Source organism: Dermacentor albipictus, unplaced genomic scaffold (assembly GCF_038994185.2).
Source record: "Dermacentor albipictus isolate Rhodes 1998 colony unplaced genomic scaffold, USDA_Dalb.pri_finalv2 scaffold_11, whole genome shotgun sequence".
Taxonomy (NCBI): Eukaryota; Metazoa; Arthropoda; class Arachnida; order Ixodida; family Ixodidae; genus Dermacentor; species Dermacentor albipictus.
The window spans coordinates 16,012,183-16,028,671 of record NW_027225565.1 but is presented as its reverse complement, the minus strand read 5'-3'; the positions used below and the strand labels follow the sequence as shown (position 1 = coordinate 16,028,671).

The following is a 16,489-nucleotide window of genomic DNA, read 5'->3' as shown; positions in this document are numbered from 1 at the left end:
GGCCGGGATTCGATCCCGCGACCTCGTGCTTAGCAGCCCAACACCATAACCAGAAGCAACCACGGCGAGTCTTTTGTATAATTTCTTTATTCGAGCGTCGCAGAGCGTTGCAAGCGCATTTAACGAACGGCGTAGGTACAATGCCCAGAAAAAATTCAACGTGCCACAAAGTTCCCATTTCGCGGAAATAGGAGGCATTTTAAGGGTTAATTATGGGCTTTGCAAAAACTTCCTTAGGCAAGTGTTTTTTGAAAGCGTTACACGGCTGTTATCCGCACGGTTTCCCAGTGTCCTAGGAGAACTGTACATAACATTGAGTTAAATTCGGTAGAAATGGGGGCTACGTTAAGCGTAATGTGTAGCGAAACTTTAATATTTCTAGCTGAAGTATATGAACTGTGCAAATAATTACTGAACATTCGTTTTCTATTTCCACGCACTATGGTGTACTACACGAGTCACCATGTTTATATTTAGAGGAAATAGGCGCCCAGTCACAATTCACAGTGCATGGCTTAATCACGGCCTTTGGAGTAAAGCGCTTGCGCACGCATTCCAAAAGCATCACAGCTCTGTTTTACAAACGGTAAAGAACTTAGCTCGCCGTTTGGGAAGAACAATAACAAGCACCGAGATCAAATTTGGTGAAAATGGGAGAACATCAAGGATGATGCGCATGCGAAGTTAAAAAGGCGTGGGTCAAGTGCGACATTTGCTAAAGCTTGCTTAAGCAAGTGCTCGAAATCGTTACATACGGGTAACGTGCTAACGCGTGTGGATCGATTACAGGGAATCGAAATTCTCAATGCTCGAAAGAGACGCAAACTTCGCTGGAAATTGGGCTGTGCATTCTGCATGATCTCGCAATTGAGTCGGTTGTTCTCTCTTTATCGTGCGATTTTCAACTTTGCGATAGCGACTTGGCCGAAGCACTGCAAGTGCGATGGTTCACACGCGGCATGCGAGATCGCAGCGCCGAGTTGTCTGCATTGCACGCAGCGTGACACAGCCATCGCTCGGGCGCACTGCAGTCGTCACCGCTTGCCATCAGAGAAAGTGGAGCAGCTTGCAGTTCTCGAGCTGAGTTTCATCGAGAAGTTGAATTTGTTCCGCTGCGGTTACATTTTCGTCGTCTCAGCCGTGGCTCGGTGAGTGCAAACTCCAAAACCCTTTAGCGTACACGAACGCGACAGTACGCGCAAGCGAGTGGTGTCTTTCCGGAAACGCCTGAGAAGTCATCGTGAAGTCACGCATCGACACAACCTGTTGGCACCTGGATCACAAATTCATTGACTATAGTGTTTGTTTCAACCAGTCAGTGAACCAAATAAATGAATTTATCGGTCAACCAAGCAAAGAAACAAATAATTAGCCGCAGTATTGGGAGCAATCACGATTAGAGATCCTAATCGGTTGCAGCTCGTACAGTTGGTTTATTTCGCATAGAACCGTTCGTTACGTTTTAAATCGCACGTACATTCAGTCCAGACAACAAGCATAATGATGCACGCTTCAAATAAAAGGATAGGCAAAATCACGCGATGAAATACGCCGTGGCGAACGCGCAGAAAAAACACTCCTTCCAGGTGGAGACGCGGTTGCGACCTTGTGCAAAGCAGAATGCGGTATTGAACATGCTATAAAGCACAAATCAAAGCACGGCGAAGAGCGTATCTAGTCATTCGGCCTATGATATACATCTCGCGATGGGTGGGCAACGAAAGAAAGGTTGATGATCGCGCGGGTCCACAAGGACAAGCTCCATTTCACGTTTGCACTCGTACCAACCGATATTTGTGCCAACCTCGTACCCACTTGACTTGCGGGATTCTTACGCTTCTGTACACATGCGAGTAAGGTGTTCGACCAGAAAAGCTGGCTGCGACCTTTCCAAGGACGTGCTTTGATATTTTGCCGTTAAATATGGTCTCGAAAAGTACAAATGTTCCAAAGGCTGCGCTTGAACGTTGTTTAGATCGGAAGATAGCCATGTCATTTGACGCTTCTAAAAGAAACGAAAAATAAATTAAAAATAAATAAAACATATGGTACCCATTCAGGGGCTCAAGCTACTTATTTTCAGGTACAACAGAATGGGTGTTGCATTCGGTACTGACACAAGGTACATCGTTTGGTCTTCTTTCCGTGTCTTAGCTAAAATTCTTGAGTGGAACCAGGACGATGGACAGGCTGCCAGCGACATGAACGCTCTAGTGACGGTCAAAGTCCCCATTAACTTCTGATTCATGTCGGCACAAACCAGACGCATAACTAAAGGCCCCATTTTCTTACCGCGATTTGTTATATCAGTATTTTACGGCAAACTGGTAGGTCACACCACATTTATGTCCGGAGCTGAGTAATAAAGGAGTCATAATTGGAACGTAGTAAACACAGGCCCGTTCTTTTTCTTTCGTACAGTTTATGGTGCTGCTTTTTTACCACTCACACCTTTATGCATTAAACGCGTTTTATCTTAAGAGAAAATGTGTTGAAACTGCTCTTTACATTGAATTATTAGCGCTTTTTATAAGTACTGTTTGGCTAGGAGAGAAGGCGTAGCCGGCATCACCCATGATGCCCAACCTCTCCTGCGCACACATCACACTTAATAATAATAAGAAAAAAAAGAAAGGCGCTGTGACGCAATGAATAGCTATTCGCTTCCAGCGGTCACTCATTCAAGCAAGCACTAGATTCGTTTTTGTGTCTCTACACAGTACCCCGAACAGCGCGGTTCGACTACTGCGCAGATGCCTCAGACTGGCGAAAAGCTAAGTTTAGTACTACTTTTGTATACATCGACATAATTGTACCATACCTACACGCGCAGCTTGAATGTTCCAGGTAGGGTATAGAAAAAAAAGGACTTACACCCGTTTTTGCATTCGCTTCGCCGCAACCTTCGAGGCACATATACTTCAGAACTAAACGACCTGCTCTCGCTTCGCTGCCAGTCTTTCCATGCCTGTACCACCTCCTTGGAAGCTCTCTGCGTGGAAAGTTACTACGATTGTTCCAATTGAAAGTGAGAATCCGAAAAGGTGGCCGTGATCATTGTACGCAAGATTTTGAGGCAGCAATTAACAGATGCGGTTGTTCGCGAATCGGCCGGGTGCTTGCGGACGCGAGCGCGCGGGCAATGCCTCGGTGTCGCCGCTACGGACAACTGGAACAACTGCGATGAAGTGTGGAGGACCCTCGAGCACTCGCTCCTGCGGTGCCGTGCCTACGAGGCACCGCGGGAGGAACTCCTGAGCTGCTATACCGCGCGCACGAAATGCCAGCCGACAGCTCCGAGGCGCTATTATTATGGTCACGCGCATCCCCTCGCACGCGGGTGGCAGCGCACAAATCAATGTGACTTCTTCCAGCAGTCGGGCCTCGCCGCTTGGCAGCTCTACGTGAGCTAACAGTGCCGATGCGCGGGAAAGCAGCTCCCCAAGTGAATTATGGGTATATTTTACTTAGTCGCTCTGCTGTGTATAGGTAAATAGTTATTTCCTTTCCTTTGTCTTGTCTGCTATGCTCTCTCCCTCTCATTTTACTCCCTGTTCAGCTGTTATTTGCACACCAAGGCCTTTGGGTTGCTGCGTAGCATTGCGCTGTTGTGCCTTCCCTCTTATTGCGGCATAGTGGGCACACGCTGACCGCGCTGCTGGTTTAGCACGCAACAGTTCCTCCGAGCAAATTCTGATACCCTTTTCTAGGAGAGACGGTTGAGCCTTCTTTTGCGCGGCGCTCACAGCGTGCTACATGCACCGATCCGGAGCGGCAGCGTACGCGTAGTTCTATTCGCATCTACGACCCAATGGGCAATTTTCGCGTGCCGTGTGGACCTGACAGGCGTGCTCGGGCATGTCTGCACCGCGTTAACGTTGCGTAAAAAATAATAAAATCACGTAAAATTAACCGGGTAGGATCCCCACGGTAGACACCATGCAGGCACGACACTATGCAGGCAAACCTCTACAGCTTTATTTAAAGGGCCTCGCTCCATTCTTCTGTGCGGGTGGGCGCCTGCTAAGCCGCGTTTCGAGGCTGCATTACACAGTCGCTGAGCAACCGAAAAGGCAATAGGTTAGCATTAGCACTGAGGAGGGATAGTGGAAGACTTTGCGGTGGCTTGGGCCGGAGGACGCGTGCCTTGCTTAAGGGCGCGACCATACATCAGCAGCATATATAGACGCGGTGTCTTCCCGTGGTGCAACGCGTGAAGTGCGACGCTGTGGACGACCGGCTATCTCTTAAAAGCGTCTTTTTAACTCTGAGCGTTGCAGTTCGATACTTCCGAGAAGTTTGCGTCACTCTCGCTTGTGCCACACTGGGGTCGAGAATGGACAGGTATACTTATATAGCTAGGGATGCTTTCCGACCAAAAATAAACCAAATAAATTTTCCTTTTTCGTGCACTGAGGATTAATCTAATGCGTCTGCGTAAACGCTCAAGGATGAGAAATATACTGGGATAAACAAAGAGTAAAATGGAGATTACGAAATAATGAAAAGGGGGAAGAAAAGAAATACGAAAAGAAAAGAAAATAGAAAAGAAAGGATACACCGATCGTACCTTCGCACTTTTTGCCGTCAGAGTGTAGCTCGTAGCCGATGTTGCACTCGCAGCGGTAGCCGCCCAGGGTGTTGACGCACTCGTGTTCGCAGCCATGCTGTGTGTTCTGGCACTCGTCGAACTCTGGAAGCGAAAGGGATTAGGCGGGATTAGACACTTAGAGGCAGAAATAGAGTCGACCCAGCGCCAATTGCCAAACAGCACTTTGTTTCTTTCAAGTACCTTGTATCGCACGATATATGGTATACTTAGTTTGTAAGAGCGAACGTCGGCCGTTTGTCATAGCAAACGACATGGCAGAACTGATGCCGGTCACGGGCCAACAGCACTTTTTACAAAGCTTTTAAGTGGTAAGTGCTATGAGTTATTGACCGGCCCTGCTTCGCTAATGGTATGTTAGTCAACACGATAGAGTGGCATCTAATCTTACGAACAGTTCCGTAGTAAGAACTTTTTTGTGAATAAGGGCCTAGTTTTTTAGGTCTGAAAACCTTTTTTAAACCGAGCCCTATATTTGTACCTATAATATATCAGTAGCTGCTTCAATAAACGTTTAGGATCAACTGAGAACTGCAGGGCTTGTAAGTCATAGAGTGAATATCATGATGAGTTCCCGCTTGGCAGTGATTGATTGCGTCTCTGTGGGCATTGATTTGTGCAGATTCAAAGATAATTTACCATTTGGCAAAGCCCAGGCTGCATGCAGGAGGTGAACATGATGTTATGTTACTTGCATTGGCAAACATACGCCTTTTGAGCTGCGGAAATTTAAAAAAAAGCAAAAAATAAGTATCGGCCCAGTCTCGGTGTTCACTTTGTCATGTTTATATCCTCCTGCGACCGCTCTGTTTCGAGCACCGAAACTTGTCGGCTCAATTTTCGCAGCGCAACTTACCATCGCCAGCATACTGACAGTTGATTCAAGGTATATTGAATACCTCCAATGAACATTTTGAGCGAATGAAGAATGACAATTTCCCCATATGTTTCCTTTCGTGTCATCGCAAAAAGTTTGAGCAATTGCTTCAGCTTGCAGTTCTTCACACAGTGAGACGACGAAACTGTTTATATATTCAAAGGCTGCGGAATGGCTTCCCGGATACTGCCGTGAAGCCCACTAGGCAAGCGTGCCTTAAAGAAAAAAAGTAATAAAGGCAAGCACCAAAAAAAAAAAAGCTCTTGAGTACAACCGCAAGCACCACAACAGTTGGCACGGCACTTAGAACGGGTGGTTCACGCGCTGCACCTTAAAAGCCATCAGCAATGGGTGGCAAGCGGAACGTATACGCAGATAACTTGGGAGCAGCCAAGTCACATTATCGCCCGCCGCAAGTTTGACGAGCGGTGAATTGCCTGACGTGGCGAGGCGGACAAGCGTGCGACGCCCTTGCCAGGTAGTAGTACCCCCTGTGTATACAGAGACATGCGTGTACGTGCCGGCGGTTATTACCGGCGGGATTAATAAACGACGCCGTCATCAAAGTGCCTCTCGCCGACCTTGGCGGTCGCTGCCAAGCTTGGCTCTTCCTTGCCGGCATTATACCGGATGCGTCCAGTCGTAAGCATCAATGGTTTCTAGCATGTGAACACGCAAACGTATACGAGCTTCGCGCATTATGTATGTAGACTGTACAGTGGGAGAGTTCCAAAATAGACGCGACGGAAAGGGTCGCGGCGTCCGTGAAATGTGGCCCTCATTTGACGCTGCGCGCACTAACTTGAACCAGGAGCTTTTCCGAATATTTACGAGAGGCGTTGGCAATTTCCGTTTGCTGAAATGAATAATAATTGACCGTGTTTCTGCAGAAAATGCCATTGGGCGGAAAGAGTGCTTGTTGCCACTTTATCGCGTTTAACAATATGCCGCTGGTTAAAGGAACACTGAATAGCATCATTGTACTTGCTTAGTCGATTACTGTTTCAAGAGTGGGAAATGTGCACTATTACTCGAAAAAACGCAGGGCAAAGATTCCTTATTTGAATTTCGCCGGAAACCTTGGCATCGGTACGTCAGTGTCACGTACCGATGCTGAGGCTTCAGAGTAATATCAGCGTATGCGCCGCGGGTTTCGGAATATTTTCTCGTATTTGTGTTACTTTGGTGCAGGAAAAGCTCTGAAACCTTACCGGGCTACGTGTTAAGTTCCTTTGGAACGCAGTGCAAGTTTTATTTCTTATCGATAAACAGTTCACATATGAGCGAGCGTTGTTAAAATTCATGACGTCACGGAAAACGGGTGCTGAAAGTTCAGAGCGGCGGCGCCACCCGTCACACGGTTCCCGCTTCTTCTTTAGGCTTACCAAGGCTCACCTCACCGTGAGCTTGGTAGCTTTGCATTGCAGAAACGTAATTTATCAATACAGCACAATACTGCTATTTATTATCCCTTTAAGCCACGACACAATCCCTTCATCAGACAGTAGCCGCTGTATTTTCCGTGATTTGTGCTATAATGCTGAATTCTACGGACGCAGAGCTCATGCAACGTATCATCGAATGCGTGCGTTTCCTCTTTCTTTTCCTGAGCAGCGTTCGTCAATCACGATGCCAGTGTTGTCAATGACACCTTATTTGAAATGAAATATTTTTATCTTAGCGCTCATAAACCTATATTTTGTAGTCAAGGCAAATATCGCCACTTCCAATTTTGCCTGTTCGGATGTAGCTGACGTGGGCAGTCCGTAAGCTTGCATCTAGGGCATGATATCTTGACAGTCGAGATAACCAGACGAAACGGAACAAACATGTTCCCATTAAGACAGTCCTAGCCTCTCCGTAAAGCCTTATCGTTTACGGAATGCCGGGCAGCTGGTGCTGCCATTTCGAGTCACGCCGATTTCAACACAAAACGAAATTGTAGCGATTATCTTCTACTTAGTCTCTGGTGTAAATGCGTCCGACAGCAACAATTATTGATGTAAAAAAAATATGGGGTTTTACGTGCCAGAACCACGATCTGATCATGAGGCACGCCGTAGTGGGGGACTCTGGAAATTTCGACCACCTCGGGTTCTTAAACGTGCGCCTATATCTAAGTACATGGGTGTTTTCGCATTTCACCCTCATTGAAATGCGGCCGCCGTGGCCAGGATTCGATCCCGCGACCTCGGGTTTAACAGCCCAACACCATAGCCACTGAGCAACCACGGCGGGTGCTTAGTAACGCATATACTTTTTCCTACTTTCGGCGAGGACCCCCTTACCGTGAAAGGCAATACGTATTCCGTAAAGGGGAATAAAATACAAGCATATTAGGGCTTAGAATGTCGGTGAACCATTCCCGTTTACGGAAACAGTAAAAGGATATACAGGAAAGTTTGGCCTAACCATATACTGGATGGCAGCAGCTCGGGTAGCGACACATTCGTGACGCTTTGTTCGATCATAACGTGTTAAAACACTTCTTCGTTTCTTTTCTTGCAGGGGTGTCTTCTCCGAAATAAAAAAGAAAAGGAGTCACTATGTGTCAATGATTACTGCTGCCAACGTCGTTATTAAAGCAGTTAAGTAGGGCATAGCCGTTGCAATTTTCGTTTTGTGTTCTCCAGTTGAACTCAGTGGAACAACAAGACAGCGCCACCGGCGCTACACGTTTCCGGTATTCCGTAAACACTAGCAGTTCACGGACAGGTTAAACCCACTTTCTTTTTCCTTTTTCAAGCTGCCATGAAGTGCGCTAAAGGCCTAACCCGATATCACCGGGTGCTTACACTCGAGACTAAATGGCACTTCGTGGACGGATAGTCACGCATACGCGACTCTGAAGTTTGGCACGCGACCTGTGCGAGGAGTCGGCGCGCCTTCAGGAAGTACCACGCGTCGATCGCGAGCGCGGTGATCGGCGAGCGTCGGCTACCTGCTGCCACCATGTGGCACGATCCGTGAGGCTCTGATGAGGGAAGTCCGCCTCATATTGAGCCCCCAGCTCACGCACCGATCTATCGCGAGAATCTTTGTGTGTATAAACTGCGGCAGTGAAGACGCTGCCCCGTCGAAATGAGCCAATTTGCTTTCCGTGAGCTCGCGTGCATGAACGCCGGCTTGCTGCGAACGCTGGGCGCTTCGTTTTTTTTTTTTTTTTGCCTCCCACGGGTAGGAAGAACGGGGCGATGAAGAGAATAAAAGATAGCTTGCCGTGTTGTGCCAGGCGGGAACAGTGATATCAGTGCAAAGCTGTGATTGAAGCATTAATTAATTTAATGATGGGGTTTTACGTGCCAAAACCACTTTCTGATTATGAGGCACGCCGTAGTGGAGGACTCCGGAAATTTCGACCACCTGGGGTTCTTTATCGTGCACCTAAATTGATTGAAGCATTCTCCGCGAGGGTTCTGTTCTATATTATTGTTATTATTATTTGCCCGATACTCATTTTCTGTTTGATATCCATGCGTCTACGCTGGTTTGTTTCGGAGTGCCGGAGTACGTACAGCTTGGTCGATACGTAAGAGGTAACATAGAGCCTAAATCTGCACACTTTCCGTGTCTCATGACCGAATGACGTCAGGACGTTTGCGTTTAGTCAGCTTTAGACTGTATTGGCAACTGCAATGATACAAGGGCGACTTCCTTGTGCACCATCGGATCAAGTCGGTGGCTGTCCCCATGCGCCGTGCTGTTTCTCAAGTTGGAAAAAGAAATATGCCGATAAAAACAGTGTGATCGTGGCAGCCTGGTCTCCTCATTACTTCGTGGAAGTTTAAACCTGACTCACGACCGCGATAGTGGTAACGTGGGTTTGGTTTCTTAGCCATGTTATAATAATTTGTAGCGCTGACAGACAAATACAAAAGAGGAAAGACACAGGACACGTGAAACACTTCCCGTGCCCTGTGTCCTTTCTTGTATCCTTGCCTCTTAGACTTAAACACAATTTCAACATGAAAATGCGCCATGGAATTTTCAAATCTCGAGGGTGCTGCTTGTCACTCCAGCTGAAGTCTTGCGCTGTGAGGCGCAAGACCACCAACCACAGGGTTCAGCCCGGATTCAAGGATGATGACTGTGAGCACATCATATGCGCGAAACGCACAAGCACATGTTGCTCGCGGTGCCAACCAAGCTGCTGAGCGACAACAGCGGGTGGCCCTGCTCTTCTGGGAGCCCCGCCTAATTTGGTTTTCTTCATTCATGCTACCCATATATGACATTCATATAGATATACGCCTACACAGACCTGGCGAAGAAACAGACAGTGAAGCCAGAGCAAACATACAGAGGAAAATATGTTACGCTTGTTATTCTTACCAGTTATGGTACAAATTCTCAAGTGAAGGGAAATGAAAGTGGACGGAAAGACCCAGCTTGCGCAGACAGCAGCCGAACGCACATCTTTCACATTACGTGTCTGGCGTTTTACCAGTCAAGGTATACCGCGGCGTCGAATGTTTCAAACCCGTCTTGGCCGTCGGTGGCCAAGGGGCGGCGGACGTGGCAAATTTTTTTTGAACCACAGGCGTCTGTTTCTTCACATGGTTGTGACTAATAAAAACTCGAGCCCCTCGGATCCTATTGTTACCGCTCATATAGTCATTGGCAGTATTTTTCTTCCTTACTATCCTCTTTCCCACCCAGTTTCCACCATTCAAACGAAGGGGGATGGCACACCGAAAGCTGTCAGCTGGTTGACCTCCCCACATTTCCTCTCTTTCTTTCGTTTTCTCTCTCTCTCTATTTGAACAAGGTGTACCAGTACGGCTCATCGCAATTTTAACGGGAAGAAACTAAAGCGCGAAAGGCGGAGGCGTACATAAGCGTTCCACACATATATTTTCTTAAAACTTTGTCTTAGCTTGGTTTATATAAATTAAAGCTTACTCGTTTTTTTTCTTTATTTATATTATTATCATTACAATTTCCTGCGGAAACTGCGAACGGTAATTGCGAAAGGCGTTGGTCGCTGCTCTTCCTTCTTTTTGCACTTGCGGACGCATTTTTCGTGCGAAAGAAGAAAGATCTTGCAGCGCCGCATTGTTATTAGTCAGGCGCTTAAGGAGGGTGCTAATTAATACAGAACATGACACTTCATTTCGGCTGAAATTTTTTTCTTTTCGCGCGCGTGTACAGAGACTCTTGTTTTCTAACGAGGATCCGCCACAGATTGCAGAAACTATCCCCGTAATCTGAGAAAAGAGTATCAAAATGCAACACTGTAACTTGCTGCGGTATAAATGTGACACATTAGTGCTTAGGCAGTGGTAGCCCGCTAATTTAAGCGCTTTGTTCGAGTTATGAGTCAAGTTTTTTCAAAAATTTTGACCGCTGTATGTGCATGTATGAAGGTTTAAACCAGTCAATCAATTTATAAAGAAGTAGCTGTATTGCAGGTATAGTTTCGTTTGGCGCTAATAATGAAAAAAAAAACAGAAACAAAAACAACGTGAAAAGTGAACTAACGTACGCAAGCAGATTTGAGTAACACACTTAATAGTAGGTAAGCACCTGTCAGCACTTACTAGCCTTCTGCAAAATGTATCCGTAGTCGAACAGCAGCAGCTTGCTTCTGGCGCTCCCCGTGTTCGCTTCCGTCGTTTCTTCTTTGCGCCAAGCGATCATATTTATATATATATGGTCAGCCAGCAGCTTGCTTCTGGGGCCAAATTTTCAAGGCCTTTCGTTCGTTAGTGCTGTTTGCCATTGGCCGGCGAAGTCCGCTAATATATGTACAGCATCATGACTGGCTGACACCTGCGTGCTCTTACAAATATAGTTGTAGCGTGAGAACTTCTTTGTGGACACGACCTCTGTCTTCAGCAGGTCGCGCAGAGGAAAAAAAAATGAATGAATGAATCCTCAATCTGTGCAAAGGTGAATTATCTGTATGATGGCGTAAATGGTAAATTATGGGTGTGTACAAATAGTGGAATTTTGGTATTGTATCGAATACCAATATTAGCGAAAATTTGGCGCAGGACATAGAATCGAACCCCGCTTTCCGCCTCACGGTTCCGTTGCGCCCTCCTCGCGCTCTCTTCGCTGTCGCGGCTTTTTAACGCGACAGCGTTAAGGAGCTCGTGTCGCAGAAAAGCCGGTGTCGTCGGCGTCGGTGTCAGCGGCGTTGGCGGTGAGCAGTAAATCCCAGAAGGCACTTCATAAATAAAAATCACCTAGCAAGATGGGCTGGTGGGAATCGAACCAGGGTATCCTGAGTGTGAGACGGAGACGCTACCACTCAGCCACGAGTTCATTATAAAGTTATACTGCGGTGTATATCGGTAATTATGACCACGTAACTTACAGAAGTCGCAGTTTCACGAGTAGCGAAGTACGTTTCCTCTAAATTTCTTCTGCGCTCTGCGTACACGCAGAGCCATCTTGCGGCCAACACAGAAGACCCCCTCCTCGCAATGTACGGCGCTGCCCCGACACGTGGCGCGCCACTCGCCCCATGACCGCGTCCGCGTTCATGGCGCGTCGGGGCCCGGCTATCTCTGCCGATCGCGACGTTTGGCTGGCGTAGCGCGTTTGAGTAGGCGGTGCGAACGAGATGCGATAACGCTATCGCATTCGACTCTTGAAGGCGAAGCTTAAGCGTCCTCCAATTTTTTCATCTGCCGCTGCGCTCCGCGTTCGCACTTATCCTTCGTCGTGCTCATTCGCTCGGTTATGACGTAGGGCGCTGACGCCAATGCTCGCCGCAGGAAAGGTCGCTTTCATCTCGAAGTGGCGGCGACGCGTGCGTTGGTTCCTCAAGGGCTCCCGGTAAAGACCGCCACAAGTGTGAGCGTTCATCGGGCTCCGTATAGCGACTATTCGCGCAGCATGTGGATAACGAACTCACGACAAACCGTCTTGTTTACAGGTCGGTGCATTGAGCTGGGAGAGCCTATACTCAAGCTTTTGCAACTCTTCAAGGAATTTTCGTCATCTCCAGTCCGGTTCGGCCGCAAATCGAGGTGATTAGTTTAGGAAATTAGTAAGTGCAAGGAATTTTCGTCATCTCCAGTCCGGTTCGGCCGCAAATCGAGGTGATTAGTTTAGGAAATTAGTAAGTGCAAGTAATTGTCCCGTGCGTTGTCCTTGGTGTCTGTTTGTTGGCCTTTTATGATATGATTAATAAAGATCAGACGCCTCGGTTCCCTTTCTTCTCGTTCACTACATTACGAGGGTCTCGAATACGGCAACACTGACGCCTTCAGGTAGCATGTGTGGCTTAGTTGACCAGTTGCCGACACCAAAATGGATCACGTACTCGTGACGCCTGCGGCCGAAATGATGTTCCACATTCGCTGCCAAGGTTTGTGAGTGGTGGCCCTGGCGAACCCTCCTACGGTTACTTCCAGTAGTAAAATATAATACCCCAAAAAGTGGATGGGAAAACCGCGCCGCGGTAGCAAAGTCGGTAAGAACAGTGTACGCGTAATGCGAAGAGGTGGGTTCATATCCCACCTGCGGCCAGTTTCTTTTATCAATAATGAACTAATTATTAATTTATCATTAAAAAGAAATGGGCATGGGCAGGACATGTAATGAGGATGGAAGATAACCAATGGTCACTAAGGGTTACGGAGTGGATTCCAAGAGAAGGGAAGCGTAGCAGGGGGCGGCAGAAAGTTAGGTGGGCGGATGAGATTAAGTTTGCAGGGGCGACATAGCCACAATTTGTACATGACCGGGGCAGTTGGAAAAGTATGGGAGAGGCCTTTACCCTGCAGTGGGCGTAACCAGGCTGATGATGATGATCACTAATTAATTTATAACTTCTCTAATTCTATTAGTAAGTAGAAGTAATTTTCCCTAATGTTATCCTTGGTGTCATTGTTGGCTTCTTATCATATATAAATGTATATATATATATATATATATATATATATATATATATATATATATATATATATATATATATATATATATATATATATATATATATATTGAAGGATTGTATTAGTCACCGGCGTTTGAGACCGACCGTTAGCGCAGAGCTCCGACTCTCAGCACGAGCGGCATTCCGGAGCGAAAGCGCTGAAGAGCACGACCCACTATATTGTTCCAATCATTTTCTACTGTTACCCCCGGGAACGAAAAGGGAGCCACCCGGCTACCTTAAAGCCCCTCCATTCACGCGTCAACGCCGCTTTTGCTAAGTAGCGCCAACCTTTGTTGTTGTGCACTAATGCATACATTGTTGCGCCAAAAAAATAAAAATAAATATTTGAGATGGAGAATACGTAACGACTCATTGATCGCCCAGCAACAAGTTCTACCCTTTGTTGTGCGCCGCTGTTCCCTGATGCGCCGCTCATACCAGTTCCGCTTCCATAGTTTCCGCTTCCGGAGTTTCCGTTTCCGGTCGTTCCGCTTCAGGAATTTCAGGTTCCTGAATTTTCGCTTGCTGTATACTCGCACCGCTCGAACCTCTATGCAGAAGTGACGTCGTCGTCGTCGTCGTCGTCGTCGTCGTCGTCGTCGTCATCATCATCATCATCATCATCATCATCATCATCATCATCATCATCATCATCATCATCGTCATCATCATCATCATCATCAGCCTGGTTACGCCCACTGCAGGGCAAAGGCCTCTCCCAGATTTCTCCAACAACCCCGGTCATGTACTAATTGTGGCCATGCCGTACCTGAAAACTTCTTAATCTCATCCGCCCACCTAACTTTCTGCCGCCCCCTGCTACGCTTCCCTTCCCTTGGAATCCAGTCCGTAACCCTTAATGACCATCGGTTATCTTCCCTCCTCATTACATGTCCTGCCCATGCCCATTTATTTTTCTTGATTTCAACTAAGATGTCATTAACTCGCGTTTGTTCCCTCACCCAATCTGCTCTTTTCTTATCCCTTAACGTTACAATTATCATTCTTCTTTCCATAGCTCGTTGCGTCATCCTCAATTTGAGTAGGACCCTTTTCGTAAGCCTCCATGTTTCTGCCCCGTAGGTGAGTACTGGTAAGACACAGCTATTATACACTTTTCTCTTGAGGGATAATGGCAACCTGCTGTTCATGATCTGAGAATGCCTGCCAAACGCACCCCAGCCCATTCTTATTCTTCTGATTATTTCCGTCTCATGATCCGAATCCGCAGTCACTACCTGCCCTTTGTAGATGTATTCCCTTACGACTTCCAGTGCCTGGCTGCCTATTGTAAATTGCTGTTCTCTTCTGAGACTGTTAAACATTACTTTAGTTTTCTGGAGAATCATTTTTAGACCCACTCTTCTGCTTTGCCTCTCCAGGTCAGTGAGCATGCATTGCAGTTGGTCCCCTGAGTTACTAAGCAAGGCAATATCATCAGCGAATCGCGAGGTACTAAGGTATTCTCCATTAACTTTTATCCCCATTTCTTTCCAATCCAGGTCTCTGAATACCTCCTGTAAACACGCTGTGAATAGCACTGGAGAGATCGTATCTCCCTGCCTGACGCCTTTCTTTATTGGGATTTTGTTGCTTTCTTTATGGAGGACTACGGTGGCTGTGGAGCCGCTATAGATATCTTTCAGTATTTTTACATACGGCTCGTCTACACCCTGATTCCCTAATGCCTCCATGACTGCTGAGGTTTCGACAGAATCAAATGCTTTCTCGTAATCAATGAAAGCTATATATAAGGGTTGGTTATATTCCGCACATTTCTCTATCACCTGATTGATAGTGTGAATGTGATCTATTGTTGAGTAGCCTTTACGGAATCCTGCCTGGTCCTTTGCGTGACAGAAGTCTAAGGTGTTCCCGATTCTATTTGTGATTACCTTAGTAAATAGTTTGTTGGCAACGGACAGTAAGCTGATCGGTCTATAATTTCTCAAGTCTTTGGCGTCCCCTTTCTTATGGATTAGGATTATGTTAGCGTTTTTCCAAGATTCCGGTACGATCGACGTCATGAGGCATTGCGTATACAGGGTGGCCAGTTTCTCTTGAACAATCTGCCCACCATTCTTCAACAAATCTGCTGTTACCTGATCCTCCCCAGCTGCCTTCCCCCTTTGCATATCTCCCAAGGCTTTCTTTACTTCTCCCGGCGTTACCTGTGGGATTTCGAATTCCTCTAGACTATTTTCTCCTCCATTATTGTCGTGGGTGCCACTGGTACTGTATAAATCTCTATAGAACTCCTCAGCCACTTGAACTATCTCATCCATATTAGTAATGATATTGCCGCCTTTGTCTCTTAACGCATACATCTGATTCTTGCCAATTCCTAGTTTCTTCTTCACTGTTTTTAGGCTTCCTCCGTTCCTGAGAGCATGTTCAATTCTATCCATATTATACTTCCTTATGTCAGCTGTCTTACGCTTGTTGATTAACTTCGAAAGTTCTGCCAGTTCTATTCTAGCTGTAGGGTTAGAGGCTTTCATACATTGGCGTTTCTTGATCAGATCTTTCGTCTCCTGCGATAGTTTACTGGTATCCTGCCTAACGGAGTTACCACCGACTTCCATTGCACACTCCTTAATGATGCCCACAAGATTGTCGTTCATTGCTTCAACACTAAGGTCCTCTTCCTGAGTTAAAGCCGAATACCTGTTCTGTAGCTTGATCTGGAATTCCTCTATTTTCCCTCTTACCGCTAACTCATTGATAAGCTTCTTATGTACCAGTTTCTTCCGTTCCCTCCTCAAGTCTAGGCTAATTCGAGTTCTTACCATCCTGTGGTCAGAAGTGACGTCGCTTCCGCCTAAATGAGAAGCTGGGGCTACGCAAGTTCCACTTGACGCCAGAAGCTGAGGGGGTGAGCTAGGATGAAACGTGGAGGAAGAGGGCAGGTTGGTGGTACTTAACCAGGTCGGCGAAAACGTGTATGGAGGGCTTTAGGCTACCTAACAGCTTGTCAATATGAGTGGGTCATAGTAGGTCTTGAGGCGGTCGACGTTGACAATGTCTCGTCCACGATGGCGCATATCCGAAGACGGTACAACGGGCTCAATCACGTAGTTAATAGGAGATGTGAGTTCGACGACGCGGTAGG

At 46.8% G+C, this 16,489-nt stretch overlaps 1 protein-coding gene across 1 annotated transcript in view; it reads right to left on the bottom strand.

Annotated features, from left to right (window-relative positions):
• The window catches only part of tok (tolkin), an 897,857-nt gene that overhangs the window by 42,589 nt on the left and 838,779 nt on the right, over nucleotides 1–16,489 (bottom strand). The window contains exon 11 of the mRNA XM_070528278.1: nucleotides 4,571–4,693. Coding sequence (XP_070384379.1) covers nucleotides 4,571–4,693 — 123 coding nt within the window. The remainder of the gene's footprint in view (nucleotides 1–4,570; nucleotides 4,694–16,489) is intronic.